Raw genomic sequence first — 21,631 nt, 5'->3', positions numbered from 1 at the left:
CTTGAGTACCAACATTGACACATGTACACGTACCCTTTTGGATATGTAACGATAGCATCCATACACATTATCTTCATTTTTAATAAAAATAAACATATTAAATATAAAATATTATTTTATTTTAAGTTTTTAAAATATAAAAATAAATAAATATTATTATTGTTGAATTATAAATAATGATCATTTATATTAAATATGTAGTAATTTAAAATTGATATATTTTAAAAAATCGATAGACATTTATTTTATATAATAATATATATTTAAAATATAAATATATATTGTATGAGTATGAGGCGGGGTGGGTACCAAGGTGCACATATCCGCACTCATCCCCGTTTATTTAAGTTGATGATTACCTGAGCCCGTGTTCGTACAATTTTTAATGGCTTTTATTCTACTCGTTGTGGGTATTTTTATGAAAGATTTTACCTCATACAAATATCTTTATTCTTATACCCTTATATTTTTATAAAAAAATATCAACTTTGTCCTTTTATATTTTTAACTAATTTATTATTTTAGTTTTTAAATATTTTTAACTTTTATTTTGTAAATCAGAAGACTTTACAAAAAGAGTTTTGATAATAAATTTTACATTAACTTTTATTTTGTATACTTTGCAAAAAAATCCAGTAGTCAGTTTTTAAATATTTTTTAACTTTTATTTTGTATACGGGAGATTTTGTAAAAGAATTCTGATAGTCAATACTTTTTTAACTTTTATTTGCATACCAAAAGACTTTCCAAAGAGTTTCGATAGTCTGTTTTTAACATTAACTATTATTGTGTTCCGAAAAACTTTATAAAAGGGTTTCGAAAGTCAGTTTTTAAACTTTTATTTTATGTATCAAAAGACTTTCCAAAAGAGTTCCGGTAGTTAATTTTTAATTTTTTTGGGTATAGAAAAACTTTACAAAAGAGTTTCGATAGTCATTTTTTAACATTAACTTTTATTTTGGATATCAGAAAATTTTGCAAAAGAATTTCGATAGTCATGTTTTAACATTTTTTATCTTTTTTTTGTATATTGGAAGATTTTACAAAACAATTTCGATACTCAATTTTTTTAATATTTTTTAATTTTTAATAAATTATTTATATAAGAGTATTTTGGTTAAAAAATATAATTTAGGGGTCAAAATAAATGAAGGAGTATGGGATAAATTTTCATTTTTATGGATATCTATTAGAAATGAATTGAATAAAAAATTAACCAAATTTTTAAATAATTTAATAACTGAAATTTTACCTTATAAACCAAAAAGATTTAAGAAATGGTGGATTCTAAACCATATTTGGTATCTCTCCATAACTACATTTAAACTAACAAAGGTGTTATTTTATATATTTTAGTTTTAAAAATAAAATCATTTTCAGGAGGCAACGTAGTATCTCAATATTTAATAAAACTATTAGTATATTTTCGCAATAATTATTTGCTTATAATTTATTTTATGTGTAAAGTGAAAAAAGTATAGCATATTATTTTAATTAAATCTAAGATTTATCTATTTTATTAATGAAATATGAACTTTGATCTTTTATTTAATTCTTAATATTTTATTAAGTAATTGGATGTGATGATTAACAAAGTTAAATATATTTGTAGTTCTCTTAAAAATCTCAAAGATGTTGTTGTTAACAGAAATTGGCGTGGTATGACACATGGCAATGTCGGTGTGGCAAAGATGCTGACATGAATGTTATGTGATATTTTGTTCCCATTTTATATTATTTATATTAATTAAATTTATAGCGACGAAATTTTTGTCGTTAAATCTGTAGTTAACATGAACATCATACAGAAACCTAGAAATCATAATTAATTTGTAGCTAATTCAAACACATTATTCTTACGACCTAAACTTCATTTTTTCATGATGTTTTGCAAGAAAATTTATCACATTATAAGGATTTGTCTCACAATTTTTTTTTACTTAAGATGAATTAAATATTAATTTTTTAGAGCCGGTTTCTATGTGAAACAAATGTTAAGACTTAACATAAAAATTACTAAGTTAGGTTTGACTCTCTTTAGGGAGTAGTCCCCATCAAAGTCGTCAACTGTCACGGTGCAAAAAATACCTGGGCGTAACAAACGCTTGAAATACAACAGAGTCGTTGTAGCGGTAAATTCATGATCATCAAGCTATGGATAAGCCGGACATCGATAAAACCAGAGTCGCTACCGCGCTTTTATTGTTTCCAAGGGAAAAGAGAAAAAGTACGAACAAAATCCAAAAGTAAGAAGTTTTCAAATCAAAACTAATAAAATGTCAGAGATTACAGGTAAGGGGGTTGGTTACACAGAGGGAAGGTGTTAGCATCCAAAGTATCCTAGGTACTCATAGGGAGCCCTTTTTGTGTGCATATGTATTTTGTAAAAAATGATGTTTACAAACAAATAGAGTGGGGGATGAGAAAAGAATTCATTAATTATATTTTTGTGTTTGACAAGACCTTCGGACTCGTGCCTACGTACCAACATAAAAATGAGGGATCAAAACCTCGTAGTTCGTGATACAAATTTCAAAGTGGGTGCATTGTTTTTAACAAAAATTGAGTTTGAAAGGCATAGAGGCCTGAAGATGGTTTGAATGAGTTAGTTCTTTTTTACTTTTGAAAGTTTAGGTCAAGTATAGTTAAGTCTATTTACAAGTTTGATTAAGAAAATGAAGTTTGAAAATTCAATGGCATAAGGCCAAGTTTCTATCTTTTTGCAAAGTGGTCAAAGTTTAGAACAAAACTAGTTCAATCAAAGAAGATTTTAAAAAATGAGGGAGAGATTTAGAAATTAAAGAAATAGGGAGGAGATGAAGAGATTAATCCTATGCACAAAATTAAAAGTTAAGAGTTGAAAATATCTGACCAATGGATAGCAATCTAATAGACAAGAATGTCAATAGAAACCCAAATTTCCTTGGACATTTAGAATCAAGCAACACACAAATGCACAATTATATCAATCTTGAAGAGCAAGGCATCAAATAAAGATATCCACATCCAAGCTTTGGCCACTCCATGATCTTCTTCAAATTAGCCCATGAATTCCACAAGTCACAGGTTCAAAATAACAGTTTCACAATGATCATGTTGCAGATGAACTCAAAGGGATCTTGAATGATGTATCAGATGAAGTTTCAAATTGCAAGCACTTGGTTTCACAAAAGTTGGCATTGGCCAAGTCCTTTAGCATAGGAATGTTCCTAAATTCTAAGTCCATTTGTCCAAGATCAAGCCAACAGTCCAAACAAAAGTTTTTTAGGATTTTTGTTGTTATTATGTACATAAATGGTCAAAGACCACACAAACAAGCAAAGTATACACAAACAAGATACATCACACAATATGGTCCAAGTGGACAAAGTGAAAATTGCATTAACATAAACAATTAGAATGGTATGAATAATGGCAAATGAATAAAGACTAAAATTAAATGACATTAAAGTAAATGGCTTGAAATTAAAAGTTAGTTGTTAATGAGTTAGAAGTTAGTATTTTTTTGCTTTTGCTTTTCATTTTTAAGTCATTCTTTGAAGAACACTCAACCCACTTATCACAAGCATGGATCCTTGAGCCAAGACATCTTCCAAAGGAAGGAAAAAAGTCCAAGTTTCCACACAATACCATGAAAGAGGGGAGACTTACAATCTCACTAACTAGAATGTTATGCCTTTTGTGTCACAAATTTAGCGCTATGTTAAGCAATCGTCATTGGACTTATGCAGAAGTCACAACTATTTGGTACTCATATGCCGTCAAAGGCAGCTGGGGATTGGTGGGATGACGCGCGTTAGAGATTGGAAATTACCGGTACAAAGATAACTTGGGTTGTGTTCATAAATGAGTTATTAGAGAAGTATTTCACCAAGGATGTGTGTGGCAAGAAGGAGATAGAGTTTATTAAGCTGAAGCAAGAGAACATGATTGTGGTAGAGTATGTTGTAAAGTTTGAGGCGTTGGTGAACTTTTGTCCTTGTTACAACAGAGTTGATGCTGAGACTTCCAAATGTCTCAAGTTTGAGAATGGGTTGAGACCAGAGATTAAACAAGGTATTGGATACCAATAAATTTGTAGGTATGCTGAATTGGTGAATAAGAGCATAATCTACGATGAGGATAGTAGAGCCCGATCTGCTCACTATCAGAGTCTAAGTGAGAAGAAAGGGAATGGAAAGTTCCGAGGAAAGTCTTATGTAACTCCTGAAGACAAATTAAAATAGAAAGCTTCAAGTGAGGAGAAGCCAAGTGGGGGAGGGTCTCTCACTCCTGTCAGGTGCTACAAGTGTGGTGTCTTAAGACGCCGTGCTAATGAATGTTAGTGTTCTCAGACAAAGTGTTTCAAATGTGGGAAGACGGGACATAAAGTTGTTGATTGTAAGAGTAATGAGATAACATGCTATAATTGTGGAGAGCAGGGACGTATCAATACTAATTGTCAAAAGCCAAAGCATGTCCAGTCTGGAGGGAGAGTCTTTGCATTGTCTAGTTCAGAAACCAACCAGGAAGGATGATTAATTTGAGGTATGTGTTTCATTATTAACCATCCATTGAATGATGTTGTTGATTTGGAAGATTGGGAGTCAGAAAAGGGAGTAAATATCCTAACCTAACAATTATTTAAGTGGGGAAGAGTCGTAACACCCCATTTTTAGTAAATTATTTTATTTTAATTTAATTATAATTTTTTATATTTATTTAATTATTATGTGTGAGTAATTAAATAAATATTGGTGAGAGTGAGGGTGTATGGCCTTATGGCAGGGTGTGGAGAGTAATAAGAGGAAGAGAATAATTAGAATTATTTTATTAGAGAGAAAAGAAAATAGAAGTTGTAGAGATATTGAGGGCAAGATGGGGATTAGAGAGAAAATTAAAGGTAAAGTAGGAACATCCTAATTAAGAGATTAGGTTTTAGTGTAAAAGAGAATTTTGAGGGGATAGAGGTTACATTACATGTTTTGAGAGAAAAGTGAAAAGAGACTTAGGGCTTAGTGGAGGAAAAGTCAAGGATCGATCAAGAATTTCCTACAATCACAAGGTAAGGGGAGAATAATCTTCAATAAAGGGTATATGCATGAGGGGTACCTTTGATATGCTCAAGGCCAAAAAAAATTGCTTCAAAGATAGGGAGGAAAGCATACCTTCTTGAAAGTGCATCCACCACAATATTGGTCTAACTTTTCGTGCTTGTTCACATATCTAAATTGTTCAAGAAATTCAATCCACTTAGCATGCATATTATTCAAGTCACCTTGACACTTTAAATGCTTCAAATGCTCATTGTCACTATAAATGACAATTTTTTTAGGCAATAGGTAGTTTTGCTAAGTTTTCAAGGTTCTCACCAAGGCATATAATTCCTTACCATAAATGGAGTAATTAAGGGAGACACATTTCAGTTCCTAACTAAAATAAGCAATTGGATGGCCTTACATCAAAACAACCACAATTCCAACATTAGAAGCATCACACTCAATTTCAAAAGATTTTTAAAATTTTGGTAGTGCAAAAATTGGTGTTTGCGTGGATTTTTCTTTAAGGGATTCAAATGTTCTTTTAAGTGTCTAATCCCATTTAAAACCAACACATTTTTTTAAAATTTCATTAAGAGATGCTGCCAAGGTACTAAAGTCATTCACAAACCTTCTATAAAAACTAGCTAAGCCATGAAAGCTCCTTACCTCACTTACACATTTAGGTTGTGGTCATTCTTGAATTTCTTTCCCCTTATCTTCATCAACGTGAATTCCCTTGGAGCTCACCACAAAACCTAAGATGGTGACAATAAACTTCTTGTCTTCATACTTCTAAAATAACTCTTAGACGATGACAATGATCTTCTAAATTTTTGCTATAAATTAAGATGTCATAAAAACATGCAACAACAAATTTTCCCAAAATTCATCTTGAAACATGGTTCATTAATCGTATAAACGTGATTGGTGCATTGGTTAAGCCAAATGACATGATCATCCACTGATATAAACCATATTTTATTTTAATAGTTGTTTTCTATTTATCACCCTCCCTAATTCTTATTCGATGGTAGCCACTTTTAAATCAATTTTTGAAAATAGGCATGCACCAAGAATTCATCAAAAAAATCATCCAACCTAGGGATTAGATGCATTTATTTAATGGTGATGTTGTTCACAACCCTACAATCAATGCATATTCTCCAACTACCGTCATTTTTTATGACTAAAATAATCGGAACAACATAAGGACTTAAGTTTTTTCTTACCCATCCTTTACTTGCCAAATTGGATACTTTCTTTGTATCTCTTGGGTTTGTTTAAGGTTTCTCTATAAGTTAGCCTATTAGGAAAATATGCTTTAGGAGTTAAGTCGATATGATGTTCTATTCCTCTTATAGGTGGTAACCTAGTTGGAGATCCCTAGGAAACAAGTCCTAAAATTCATGCAAAAGAGAATCAACACAACTTGAAAAATATTGTATGTTATGAGTGTTAGCAAGCAAAGTCACCTCTTTACAATAAAGAAAATATAGGGGCTAAATAGCAGCAATGGAATTTTTTATCTCTCCTTTTTTTTCTCATAAAACTCTCTTTCTTTTCTTCTTTATTTCATTCTTTTTTGTGTCAATATTTCTTTTTCTCTTTATTTTTATTTTCTTTTGTTTTATTTTTGTTTTCTTTATATTTTTTCCTCTCATTTTCTTTTGATCTTAAATCACCATACTAGGGATCAATGGTGCAAGAACAACCTTTTTAAAATGATGATCAGATGGATATTTGTTGGAGTATCCATCGTGACTAGTTTTCTTATCAAATTTCCAAAGTCTCTCCAATAAAACATGACTCGTTTTCATAGGTACCACATCATATATCACTACATCCTTGTATCTTATAATTGTTAAAGACACCTTAACTTGCTTATTGTCGATCATTTAAAACCTATCATTGATCAATTGAAGTTTATAAGGTTTAGGATGTAGTTTAGTTTCCAAGTGATGTTTAGAAACTAAACACGTGCTAGCTATATTTGTACAACTTCCTCCGTTAATAACTAGAATAGATACGTTTTCTTGCGCTAAGCACATTGTAATAGATATCATCTCTTTGAGTGGTATCATCTTACTTCACATGATTTATTAACGTCCTCCTAACCATGAGTACATCACAATTAGGAACATCTTCATCTCCTTCTTCATACTCCTTTTTAACATACCCATCATGCTTTTCTTCCTCATTTGTTTCATGTTCCTCCATGAACATATCTCTATTTGTTGGACATTGAGAAACAATATTACCTTGACCTTAACACTTGAAACACTTAACGTTCTTGTTAGTTTCAACTCTGGCATCTTTGGAAGATGCAGTGCCCTCCTTTTTTATTTGTCCTTATAATTTGTTGAGTTGAAAGAAGTAGTAGTGACTCTACATAGTTGGCCCTTTCTCTTGAGTTGCTGTTCTACTTTGATAGTTTGATGAACTAAGTCATCTATACCAACATAGTGATGAAGTACCACTATGTTACTAATGTCGTTATCTAAGCCATGAAGGAACCTAGCCATTGTTACTTCATTATCTTTCTCCATATTGGCTCTAATATTTGCATCCTCCGTCTCCTTATAGTAATCATAAACACTTTTCGCCCCATGAGTAAGCCTTTGTAATTTTTTGTGAAAATCCATATGGTAATAGGATGGCACAAATCGCTTCCTCGTGATTCTTTTAATTTCTTCCTAAGTTTCTATGACTGGTTCTTCATATCTTCTTCTTTCTTTGATCGGTTGATCCCACCACACCAGTAAATATTATGTAAATTCAATGGCAACAACCTACACCTTTTGAGCATTAGTGAAAGTATTAAAAGTAAAAATTTGTTCTCGTTTTCCACTTTATATATGCATCACGATTATTCCTTCCTTGAAAGTGCGACACTTTGATTTTCATGCTCGTTAGTCAATCTTTTTTAGGTCTCTCTTCACATCTTCTGCTTCTCCTTTCCTCCTCGTCCCCACTACTTATTTCTAGTTGATCAATTCTTTCATGTAATGTTTCAGTTTATTCACTTAACATGGTTTTAAATCGTGTTCTGAGAGCTTTAATTAATGATCTATATGAGTCATTACCATCATTTCCAACCATGTCACTCAAATTTAGTTCTCAAAAGTACTTAAACTCATATTCAAAGCTCGTCTTTTTTTTAATGAAACCAACCAATCAACAAAAAAACTACTTTTGTAGTAATACTTAACAACCAAAACATAAAATAATAAGATACAAAGTAAACATAAAATAAACTATGGCTGAAATTAGGTTAGATACACGAAAATAAAGAAAGAAAAAATCAAAGAATTTTTATTTTTTTTAATATTCAAATGGAAATGATAATGAACAGTAGAAAAAAGAAGAAAAATTACAACTTTACCAAAGTGTGACCCTTTTCAATAACCTTTCTCAGATACCACTTGTTGGAGAGTCTGGGTAAATCTAAAACACCAATGTGCGCCTAATGCTCTGGGACCACAAGAGAGGGAGACACTACATCTCCACCAAAAACCTAAAGGCATTAGGTATATAAGTCCTCTCTTATAAATCCAATATTTCACTCATTCATACCCGATGTGGGACTTGGTCACTCATACATGCACCCAACAATCCCCCCATAAGTGTGAGTCTCCTACATCATCTAACAGGATCCCACATAGAATCTAGCTTTCACTCCCCCACCAAGTAAAACAATGACTCTAATACCTCTTGATGGTTCATAAACTGGGAGTTTGTCACTCGCCAATCATAAAAAGAGATAAGCATTGTGGAAGGACGATATAACCACAAGTACTGCAAATTTTTTATAAGATCAATGTTGATTCAAACCAAAACTAAATATGAGCTTAACTCCCGATTCAAAAAAAAAACATATTTACTAAAATTCAACTTGTTTTAATTTATTAATTTATGCCAGAAATATCAACATATTCATGAGATTATTGTCTAGCTTGATAAGTAGAAAGTTAGCAAAATAAAAATAAGAAACCAAAAATTAAAAAGACAAAGCACACAAATACCCAATGCAAACTTAATCACAACTTAAATTACAAAACAAAGGAATAAAAGAAATTAGACTTTATATGGCAGAGTTGGACAAATGACCATTTTGCCCTCTAAGTATTATAATGTTGATTTTGTTTTTATAATAGTTGTCCCTATTTATTTGAAGTCTTCTTAACTTTTTTTTTTCACATGCATTTGTCATTGATCCTCCTAGTCCTTGAATTACTTCATTAGCATAGTTGATAATTATGTTTTTATTAAATAAATTTTATAAAAAATTATGATTTTAAATTGAAGTATCATCCCATAAAAATCAACAAGATCACTGACGCCTTGAGCAGTGAAACCATTTCTAAATTTCATTAAAAATAAATCAACTTTTTGACATTGTTTATTGATATAATCTTAAGTTTGATTCTAATACCATAAACAAAATAAAAACTCTTCCACGTAGTTTTTCACGATCTAACCTAACCCTAATGTAGAATCATTGAATCCTGAAAATAATTTTAAAAAAAAGTTAGAATATTGATTATAAAAATAAATTATTTTAGTGGATGAGAATTATTAAGTAATAAGAAAAGGCGAAGAGAGACATACTTGGTGCAATCAATAGAAGAACTAATTGGAAATGACAATTGAATGTGACAGAGTTGTGGAAGTTGAGCAGCCCTGTCTGGTTTAACTGCAAATTTAGTAGAAGCATCTTTGAGACATTGGCAGACACTTCTCTTAATAGGAGTCGTGTTAGCCTTATTGAACAAATTAGTAACTCCAGTGCAACAGTCAACAGATGGTGTTGGTGGAAGAGAACCTTCTAAAAAAGCTAGACATGGCAACAGAGTTGAAATTGCCTCTGAACATGAAACATCATCAATTTGAACACTTGCATCTAATCTTGTCGTCATTAATAACATACATACAACAAATATTACCGCAGCAACAGTCTTCTGGCTTGCCATCATACGAGTATAGCTTTGGTTTTTCTATTCAGTTTTGGTTATGATTTCTATCAAAAGCCTCCTTAACTTATAGGCATAGACGCTTCTATAATACGGTAACAAATCAGTAACTTATTATTTTATTTTTATTTTGACTTAATGTACTCTTTAAATTTTATTTAAACAGTCAATCATCCTAATTATTATATCATTAAAAGCATTTAAAAAATATTGATTTAAATATTATTTTTTAAATTATTGTATTCAAAATTATTCCCTTCAAATTAGTTTATTCAAATATTTGATTTATATTCAAAATAAAATAGTTTTTTTTATTAATGTCTCGTCTGATATTTCATCTCATCTATATTATAAGGAAAAAATTATATTTAAATTTTTTTATATAATCAACCATCAATGTATTGAATGATCAAATATATTATTTATTTAATAAATTTAAAAATAATCATTTTATACAAAACCTAATTTTTTATAATAATTACTAAAGCATCAGATAGGGCAGTAGTTAGAGGAAAATAATGGGTTATGATTGTACTTTCCATTTCTTAAAATTTGTAAAAAATATTGAAATACATTTTAGAAAATAGACTAAACAAATAATTCTTTTAAAACTTACGAATATTTAAGTTGTGAAAAAGCTAGAGAATGCTTTTAATTTTTGGAATTTTCTTTTCTAAATAGAAATGTAACTTAGAATAAAAAATTAATGATTATACTATAAATCGTATTTTTGTTGTTTTTTTATAATAATAAATTTTATTTTATTACTCAATGTGAATCTCATTTGCAGTCAAAATACAATTCTTGTATCATAATATGTTTTTGATTATATTAAAATATAAAATGTCTACTTTTAAATAGATAGTTTTGGATATGATCCGCATCAAAAAGCCTCCTTGATAAAGAAAAACTCACTTCTTATTTGTTTTAATTTAGGGTTAAATGATTTTTAAAGTCATTCTTAAATATTATTTATACAATCAGACATTCTAAACGACAAATTATTAAAAGTTTTAAATGACATTGCTCTTAAAGATCTTTTTAAAAGAATATGATATTCAAAGTTACAATAAATGTTATTTATATCAACGTATACAGCGGAAAGACAACGCTTTACCTAATTTTACTTACCTTATTTTAAGATGATTTATTTCATATTTAATATTCTTTCATAACTTTTGGTATTTATTTGGTGGATAATATAAAAAAATCATATTTTAAAAAAAATACTTTTGAAATTTATTTTTGAGATGAATTATGGATGACAATGGTCAAGATTTGGATAGGATATTATAGTATCGGTCCCCATACCGTAGATAAAAAAAAATCTCTGGATCTGAGCTCATATCTGCTTGAGTACCAACATTGACACATGTACACGTACCCTTTGGATATGTAACGATATGCATCCATACACATTATCTTCATTTTTAATAAAAATAAACATATTAAATATAAAATATTATTTTATTTTAAGTTTTAAAAATATAAAAATAATAATAAATAATTATTATTGTTGAATTATAAAATAAATGATCATTTATATTAAATATGTAGTAATTTAAAATTGATATATTTTAAAAAATCGATAGACATTTATTTTTATATAATAATATATTTAAAAATATAAATATATATTGTATGAGTATGAGGCGGGGTGGGTACCAAGGTGCACATATCCGCACTCATCCCCGTTTATTTAAGTTGATGATTACCTGAGCCCGTGTTCGTACAATTTTTTAATGGCTTTTATTCTACTCGTTGTGGGTATTTTTATGAAAGATTTTACCTCATACAAATATCTTTATTCTTATACCCTTATATTTTATAAAAAAAATATCAACTTTGTCCTTTTATATTTTTAACTAATTTATTATTTTAGTTTTTAAATATTTTTAACTTTTATTTTGTAAATCAGAAGACTTTACAAAAAGAGTTTTGATAATAAATTTTTAACATTAACTTTTATTTTGTATACTTTGCAAAAAAAATCCAGTAGTCAGTTTTTAAATATTTTTTAACTTTTATTTTGTATAACGGGAGATTTTGTAAAAGAATTCTGATAGTCAATACATTTTTTAACTTTTATTTTGCATACCAAAAGACTTTCCAAAGAGTTTCGATAGTCTGTTTTTAACATTAACTATTATTGTGTTCCGAAAAACTTTATAAAAGGGTTTCGAAAGTCAGTTTTTAAACTTTTATTTTATGTATCAAAAGACTTTCCAAAAGAGTTCCGGTAGTTAATTTTTAAATTTTTTTGGGTATAGAAAAACTTTACAAAAGAGTTTCGATAGTCATTTTTTAACATTAACTTTTATTTTGGATATCAGAAAATTTTGCAAAAGAATTTCGATAGTCATGTTTTAACATTTTTTATCTTTTATTTTGTATATTGGAAGATTTTACAAAACAATTTCGATACTCAATTTTTTAATATTTTTAATTTTTAATAAATTATTTATATAAGAGTATTTTGGTTAAAAAATATAATTTAGGGGTCAAAATAAATGAAGGAGTATGGGATAAAATTTTCATTTTTATGGATATCTATTAGAAATTGAATTGAAATAAAAAAATTAACCAAATTTTTAAATAATTTAATAACTGAAATTTTACCTTATAAACCAAAAAGATTTAAGAAATGGTGGATTCTAAACCATATTTGGTATCTCTCCATAACTACATTTAAACTAACAAAGGTGTTATTTTATATATTTTAGTTTTAAAAATAAAATCATTTTCAGGAGGCAACGTAGTATCTCAATATTTAATAAAACTATTAGTATATTTTCGCAATAATTATTTGCTTAATAATTTATTTTATGTGTAAAGTGAAAAAAAGTATAGCATATTATTTTAATTAAATCTAAGATTTATCTATTTTATTAATGAAATATGAACTTTGATCTTTTATTTAATTCTTAATATTTTATTAAGTAATTGGATGTGATGATTAACAAAGTTAAATATATTTGTAGTTCTCTTAAAAATCTCAAAGATGTTGTTGTTAACAGAAATTGGCGTGGTATGACACATGGCAATGTCGGTGTGGCAAAGATGCTGACATGAATGTTATGTGATATTTTGTTCCCATTTTATATTATTTATATTAATTAAATTTATAGCGACGAAATTTTTGTCGCTAAATCTGTAGCTAACATGAACATCATACAGAAACCTAGAAATCATAATTAATTTGTAGCTAATTCAAACACATTATTCTTACGACCTAAACTTCATTTTTTCATGATGTTTTGCAAGAAAATTTATCACATTATAAGGATTTGTCTCACAATTTTTTTTTACTTAAGATGAATTAAATATTAATTTTTTAAGAGCCGGTTTCTATGTGAAACAAATGTTAAGACTTAACATAAAAATTACTAAGTTAGGTTTGACTCTCTTTAGGGAGTAGTCCCCATCAAAGTCGTCAACTGTCACGGTGCAAAAAATACCTGGGCGTAACAAACGCTTGAAATACAACAGAGTCGTTGTAGCGGTAAATTCATGATCATCAAGCTATGGATAAGCCGGACATCGATAAAACCAGAGTCGCTACCGCGCTTTTATTGTTTCCAAGGGAAAAGAGAAAAAGTACGAACAAAATCCAAAAGTAAGAAGTTTTCAAATCAAAACTAATAAAATGTCAGAGATTACAGGTAAGGGGGTTGGTTACACAGAGGGAAGGTGTTAGCATCCAAAGTATCCTAGGTACTCATAGGGAGCCCTTTTTGTGTGCATATGTATTTTGTAAAAAATGATGTTTACAAACAAATAGAGTGGGGGGATGAGAAAAGAATTCATTAATTATATTTTTGTGTTTGACAAGACTTCGGACTCGTGCCTACGTACCAACATAAAAATGAGGGATCAAAACCTCGTAGTTCGTGATACAAATTTCAAAGTGGGTGCATTGTTTTTAACAAAAATTGAGTTTGAAAGGCATAGAGGCCTGAAGATGGTTTGAATGAGTTAGTTCTTTTTTACTTTTGAAAGTTTAGGTCAAGTATAGTTAAGTCTATTTACAAGTTTGATTAAGAAAATGAAGTTTGAAAATTCAATGGCATAAGGCCAAAGTTTCTATCTTTTTGCAAAGTGGTCAAAGTTTAGAACAAAACTAGTTCAATCAAAGAAGATTTTAAAAAATGAGGGAGAGATTTAGAAATTAAAGAAATAGGGAGGAGATGAAGAGATTAATCCTATGCACAAAATTAAAAGTTAAGAGTTGAAAATATCTGACCAATGGATAGCAATCTAATAGACAAGAATGTCAATAGAAACCCAAATTTCCTTGGACATTTAGAATCAAGCAACACACAAATGCACAATTATATCAATCTTGAAGAGCAAGGCATCAAATAAAGATATCCACATCCAAGCTTTGGCCACTCCATGATCTTCTTCAAATTAGCCCATGAATTCCACAAGTCACAGGTTCAAAATAACAGTTTCACAATGATCATGTTGCAGATGAACTCAAAGGGATCTTGAATGATGTATCAGATGAAGTTTCAAATTGCAAGCACTTGGTTTCACAAAAGTTGGCATTGGCCAAGTCCTTTAGCATAGGAATGTTGCCTAAATTCTAAGTCCATTTGTCCAAGATCAAGCCAACAGTCCAAACAAAAGTTTTTTAGGATTTTTGTTGTTATTATGTACATAAATGGTCAAAGACCACACAAACAAGCAAAGTATACACAAACAAGATACATCACACAATATGGTCCAAGTGGACAAAGTGAAAATTGCATTAACATAAACAATTAGAATGGTATGAATAATGGCAAATGAATAAAGACTAAAATTAAATGACATTAAAGTAAATGGCTTGAAATTAAAAGTTAGTTGTTAATGAGTTAGAAGTTAGTATTGTTTTGCTTTTGTTTTTCATTTTTAAGTCATTCTTTGAAGAACACTCAACCCACTTATCACAAGCATGGATCCTTGAGCCAAGACATCTTCCAAAGGAAGGAAAAAAGTCCAAGTTTCCACACAATACCATGAAAGAGGGGAGACTTACAATCTCACTAACTAGAATGTTATGCCTTTTGTGTCACAAATTTAGCGCTATGTTAAGCAATCGTAATTGGACTTATGCAGAAGTCACAACTATTTGGTACTCATATGCCGTCAAAGGCAGCTGGGGATTGGTGGGATGACGCGCGTTAGAGATTGGAAATTACCGGTACAAAGATAACTTGGGTTGTGTTCATAAATGAGTTATTAGAGAAGTATTTCACCAAGGATGTGTGTGGCAAGAAGGAGATAGAGTTTATTAAGCTGAAGCAAGAGAACATGATTGTGGTAGAGTATGTTGTAAAGTTTGAGGCGTTGGTGAACTTTTGTCCTTGTTACAACAGAGTTGATGCTGAGACTTCCAAATGTCTCAAGTTTGAGAATGGGTTGAGACCAGAGATTAAACAAGGTATTGGATACCAATAAATTTGTAGGTATGCTGAATTGGTGAATAAGAGCATAATCTACGATGAGGATAGTAGAGCCCGATCTGCTCACTATCAGAGTCTAAGTGAGAAGAAAGGGAATGGAAAGTTCCGAGGAAAGTCTTATGTAACTCCTGAAGACAAATTAAAATAGAAAGCTTCAAGTGAGGAGAAGCCAAGTGGGGAGGGTCTCTCACTCCTGTCAGGTGCTACAAGTGTGGTGTCTTAAGACGCCGTGCTAATGAATGTTAGTGTTCTCAGACAAAGTGTTTCAAATGTGGGAAGACGGGACATAAAGTTGTTGATTGTAAGAGTAATGAGATAACTTGCTATAATTGTGGAGAGCAGGGACGTATCAATACTAATTGTCAAAAGCCAAAGCATGTCCAGTCTGGAGGGAGAGTCTTTGCATTGTCTAGTTCAGAAACCAACCAGGAAGGATGATTAATTTGAGGTATGTGTTTCATTATTAACCATCCATTGAATGATGTTGTTGATTTGGAAGATTGGGAGTCAGAAAAGGGAGTAAATATCCTAACCTAACAATTATTTAAGTGGGGAAGAGTCGTAACACCCCATTTTTAGTACATTATTTTATTTTAATTTAATTATAATTTTTTTATATTTATTTAATTATTATGTGTGAGTAATTAAATAAATATTGGTGAGAGTGAGGGTGTATGGCCTTATGGCAGGGTGTGGAGAGTAATAAGAGGAAGAGAGAATAATTAGAATTATTTTATTAGAGAGAAAAGAAAATAGAAGTTGTAGAGATATTGAGGGCAAGATGGGGATTAGAGAGAAAATTAAAGGTAAAGTAGGAACATCCTAATTAAGAGATTAGGTTTTTAGTGTAAAAGAGAATTTTGAGGGGATAGAGGTTACATTACATGTTTTGAGAGAAAAGTGAAAAGAGACTTAGGGCTTAGTGGAGGAAAAGTCAAGGATCGATCAAGAATTTCCTACAATCACAAGGTAAGGGGGAGAATAATCTTCAATAAAGGGTATATGCATGAGGGGTACCTTTGATATGCTCAAGGCCAAAAAAAATTGCTTCAAAGATAGGGAGGAAAGCATACCTTCTTGAAAGTGCATCCACCACAATATTGGTCTAACTTTTCGTGCTTGTTCACATATCTAAATTGTTCAAGAAATTCAATCCACTTAGCATGCATATTATTCAAGTCACCTTGACACTTTAAATGCTTCAAATGCTCATTGTCACTATAAATGACAATTTTTTTAGGCAATAGGTAGTTTTGCTAAGTTTTCAAGGTTCTCACCAAGGCATATAATTCCTTACCATAAATGGAGTAATTAAGGGAGACACATTTCAGTTCCTAACTAAAATAAGCAATTGGATGGCCTTACATCAAAACAACCACAATTCCAACATTAGAAGCATCACACTCAATTTCAAAAGATTTTTAAAATTTTGGTAGTGCAAAAATTGGTGTTTGCGTGGATTTTTCTTTAAGGGATTCAAATGTTCTTTTAAGTGTCTAATCCCATTTAAAACCAACACATTTTTTTAAAATTTCATTAAGAGATGCTGCCAAGGTACTAAAGTCATTCACAAACCTTCTATAAAAACTAGCTAAGCCATGAAAGCTCCTTACCTCACTTACACATTTAGGTTGTGGTCATTCTTGAATTTCTTTCCCCTTATCTTCATCAACGTGAATTCCCTTGGAGCTCACCACAAAACCTAAGATGGTGACAATAAACTTCTTGTCTTCATACTTCTAAAATAACTCTTAGACGATGACAATGATCTTCTAAATTTTTGCTATAAATTAAGATGTCATAAAAACATGCAACAACAAATTTTCCCAAAATTCATCTCGAAACATGGTTCATTAATCGTATAAACGTGATTGGTGCATTGGTTAAGCCAAATGACATGATCATCCACTGATATAAACCATATTTTATTTTAATAGTTGTTTTCTATTTATCACCCTCCCTAATTCTTATTCGATGGTAGCCACTTTTAAATCAATTTTTGAAAATAGGCATGCACCAAGAATTCATCAAAAAAATCATCCAACCTAGGGATTAGATGCATTTATTTAATGGTGATGTTGTTCACAACCCTACAATCAATGCATATTCTCCAACTACCGTCATTTTTTATGACTAAAATAATCGGAACAACATAAGGACTTAAGTTTTTTCTTACCCATCCTTTACTTGCCAAATTGGATACTTTCTTTGTATCTCTTGGGTTTGTTTAAGGTTTCTCTATAAGTTAGCCTATTAGGAAAATATGCTTTAGGAGTTAAGTCGATATGATGTTCTATTCCTCTTATAGGTGGTAACCTAGTTGGAGATCCCTAGGAAACAAGTCCTAAAATTCATGCAAAAGAGAATCAACACAACTTGAAAAATATTGTATGTTATGAGTGTTAGCAAGCAAAGTCACCTCTTTACAATAAAGAAAATATAGGGGCTAAATAGCAGCAATGGAATTTTTTATCTCTCCTTTTTTTTCTCATAAAACTCTCTTTCTTTTCTTCTTTATTTCATTCTTTTTTGTGTCAATATTTCTTTTTCTCTTTATTTTTATTTTCTTTTGTTTTATTTTTGTTTTCTTTATTTTTTTTCCTCTCATTTTCTTTTGATCTTAAATCACCATACTAGGGATCAATGGTGCAAGAACAACTTTTTTAAATGATGATCAGATGGATATTTTTGGAGTATCCATCGTGACTAGTTTTCTTATCAAATTTCCAAAGTCTCTCCAATAAAACATGACTCGTTTTCATAGGTACCACATCATATATCACTACATCCTTGTATCTTATAATTGTTAAAGACACCTTAACTTGCTTATTGTCGATCATTTAAAACCTATCATTGATCAATTGAAGTTTATAAGGTTTAGGATGTAGTTTAGTTTCCGAGTGAGTGTTTAGAAACTAAACACGTGCTAGCTATATTTGTACAACTTCCTCCGTTAATAACTAGAATAGATACGTTTTCTTGCGCTAAGCACATTGTAATAGATATAATCTCTTTGAGTGGTATCATCTTACTTCACATGATTTAATAACGTCCTCCTAACCATGAGTACATCACAATTAGGAACATCTTCATCTCCTTCTTCATATCTCCTTTTTAACATACCCATCATGCTTTTCTTCCTCATTTGTTTCATGTTCCTCCATGAACATATCTCTATTTGTTGGACATTGAGAAACAATATTACCTTGACCTTAACACTTGAAACACTTAACGTTCTTGTTAGTTTCAACTCTGGCATCTTTGGAAGATGCAGTGCCCTCCTTTTTTAATTTGTCCTTATAATGTGTTGAGTTGAAAGAAGTAGTAGTGACTCTACATAGTTGGCCCTTTCTCTTGAGTTGCTGTTCTACTTTGATAGTTTGATGAACTAAGTCATCTATACCAACATAGTGATGAAGTACCACTATGTTACTAATGTCGTTATCTAAGCCATGAAGGAACCTAGCCATTGTTACTTCATTATCTTTCTCCACATTGGCTCTAATATTTGCATCCTCCGTCTCCTTATAGTAATCATAAACACTTTTCGCCCCATGAGTAAGCCTTTGTAATTTTTTGTGAAAATCCATATGGTAATAGGATGGCACAAATCGCTTCCTCGTGATTCTTTTAATTTCTTCCTAAGTTTCTATGACTGGTTCTTCATATCTTCTTCTTTCTTTGATCGGTTGATCCCACCACACCAGTAAATATTATGTAAATTCAATGGCAACAACCTACACCTTTTGAGCATTAGTGAAAGTATTAAAAGTAAAAATTTGTTCTCGTTTTCCACTTTACATATGCATCACGATTATTCCTTCCTTGAAAGTGCGACACTTTGATTTTCATGCTCGTTAGTCAATATTTTTTAGGTCTCTCTTCACATCTTCTGCTTCTCCTTTCCTCCTCGTCCCCACTACTTATTTCTAGTTGATCAATTCTTTCATGTAATGTTTCAGTTTATTCACTTAACATGGTTTTAAATCGTGTTCTGAGAGCTTTAATTAATGATCTATATGAGTCATTACCATCATTTCCAACCATGTCACTCAAATTTAGTTCTCAAAAGTACTTAAATTCATATTCAAAGCTCGTCTTTTTTTTTAATGAAACCAACCAATCAACAAAAAAACTACTTTTGTAGTAATACTTAACAACCAAAACATAAAATAATAAGATACAAAGTAAACATAAAATAAACTATGGCTGAAATTAGGTTAGATACACGAAAATAAAGAAAGAAAAAACCAAAGAATTTTTATTTTTTTTAATATTCAAATGGAAATGATAATGAATAGTAGAAAAAAGAAGAAAAATTACAACTTTACCAAAGTGTGACCCTTTTCAATAACCTTTCTTAGATACCACTTGTTGGAGAGTCTGGGTAAATCTAAAACACCATTGTGCGCCTAATGCTCTGGGACCACAAGAGAGGGAGACACTACATCTCCACCAAAAACCTAAAGGCATTAGGTATATAAGTTCTCTCTTATAAATCCATTATTTCACTCATTCATACCCGATGTGGGACTTGGTCACTCATACATGCACCCAACAATCCCCCCATAAGTGTGAGTCTCCTACATCATCTAACAGGATCCCACATAAAATCTAGCTTTCGCTCCCCCACCAAGTAAAACAATGACTCTAATACCTCTTGATGGTTCATAAATTGGGAGTTTGTCACTCGCCAATCATAAAAAGAGATAAGCATTGTGGAAGGACGATATAACCACAAGTACTGCAAATTTTTTATAAGATCAATGTTGATTCAAACCAAAACTAAATATGAGCTTAACAACTGATTCAAAAAAAAACATATTTACTAAAATTCAACATGTTTTAATTTATTAATTTATGCCAGAAATATGAACATATTCATGAGATTATTGTCTAGCTTGATAAGTAGAAAGTTAGCAAAATAAAAATAAGAAACCAAAAATTAAAAAGACAAAGCACACAAATACCCAATGCAAACTTAATCACAACTTAAATTACAAAACAAAGGAATAAAAGAAATTAGACTTTATATGGCAGAGTTGGACAAATGACCATTTTGCCCTCTAAGTATTATAATGTTGATTTTGTATTTATAATAGTTGTCACTATTTATTTGAAGTCTTCTTAACTTTTTTTTCACATGCATTTGTCATTGATCCTCCTAGTCCTTGAATTACTTCATTAGCATAGTTGATAATTATGTTTTTATTAAATAAATTTTATAAAAAATTATGATTTTAAATTGAAGTATCATCCCATAAAAATCAACAAGATCACGGACGCCTTGAGCAGTGAAACCATTTCTAAATTTCATTAAAAATAAATTAACTTTTTGACATTGTTTATTGATATAATCTTAAGCTTGATTCTAATACCATAAACAAAATAAAAACTCTTCCACGTAGTTTTTCACGATCTAACCTAACCCTAATGTAGAATCATTGAATCCTGAAAATAATTTTAAAAAAAAGTTAGAATATTGATTATAAAAATAAATTATTTTAGTGGATGAGAATTATTAAGTAATAAGAAAAGGCGAAGAGAGACATACTTGGTGCAATCAATAGAAGAACTAATTGGAAATGACAATTGAATGTGACAGAGTTGTGGAAGTTGAGCAGCCCTGTCTGGTTTAACTGCAAATTTAGTAGAAGCATCTTTGAGACATTGGCAGACACTTCTCTTAATAGGAGTCGTGTTAGCCTTATTGAACAAATTAGTAACTCCAGTGCAACAGTCAACAGATGGTGTTGGTGGAAGAGAACCTTCTAAAAAAGCTAGACATGGCAACAGAGATGAAATTGCCTCTGAACATGAAACATCATCAATTTGAACACTTGCATCTAATCTTGTCGTCATTAATAACATACATACAACAAATATTACCGCAGCAACAGTCTTCTGGCTTGCCATCATACGAGTATAGCTTTGGTTTTTCTATTCAGTTTTGGTTATGATTTCTATCAAAAGCCTCCTTAACTTATAGGCATAGACGCTTCTATAATACGGTAACAAATCAGTAACTTATTATTTTATTTTTATTTTGACTTAATGTACTCTTTAAATTTTATTTAAACAGTCAATCATCCTAATTATTATATCATTAAAAGCATTTAAAAAAAATTGATTTAAATATTATTTTTTTAAATTATTGTATTCAAAATTATTCCCTTCAAACTAGTTTATT

The 21,631-nt window shown here is 30.4% G+C and overlaps 1 protein-coding gene across 3 annotated transcripts; it reads right to left on the bottom strand.

The window, feature by feature from the left end:
• Positions 1–9,362: 9,362 nt before the first annotated feature.
• On the bottom strand, positions 9,363–21,394 carry LOC127082697 (non-specific lipid-transfer protein 1). Of its 3 annotated transcripts, none has more exons than XM_051022924.1 (2): positions 20,996–21,394; positions 9,363–9,526 (listed from the first exon to the last, which is right to left on the bottom strand). In XM_051022924.1, exons 1-2 carry the CDS (start codon positions 21,358–21,360, stop codon positions 9,517–9,519), a joined length of 375 nt encoding a protein of 124 aa, XP_050878881.1. In that variant the 5' UTR covers positions 21,361–21,394; the 3' UTR covers positions 9,363–9,516. The 3 variants fall into 3 exon arrangements, with proteins under 3 accessions (XP_050878881.1, XP_050878880.1, XP_050878882.1); XM_051022923.1 differs by lacking the exon at positions 20,996–21,394 and adding an exon at positions 9,630–10,011; XM_051022925.1 differs by lacking the exon at positions 9,363–9,526 and adding an exon at positions 20,729–20,892.
• Positions 21,395–21,631: the final 237 nt, after the last annotated feature.

The sequence above is a fragment of the Lathyrus oleraceus genome, chromosome 5 (assembly GCF_024323335.1).
Source record: "Lathyrus oleraceus cultivar Zhongwan6 chromosome 5, CAAS_Psat_ZW6_1.0, whole genome shotgun sequence".
Taxonomy (NCBI): domain Eukaryota; kingdom Viridiplantae; phylum Streptophyta; class Magnoliopsida; order Fabales; family Fabaceae; genus Lathyrus; species Lathyrus oleraceus.
Note: the sequence above shows the minus strand (reverse complement) of the source record. Positions and strands in the feature narration are given on the sequence as shown.

Coding starts and splice junctions, on each gene's coding strand:
- LOC127082697 (XM_051022924.1), bottom strand. CDS start 21,360: ATGATGGCAAGCCAGAAGACTGTTGCTGCGGTAATATTTGTTGTATGT.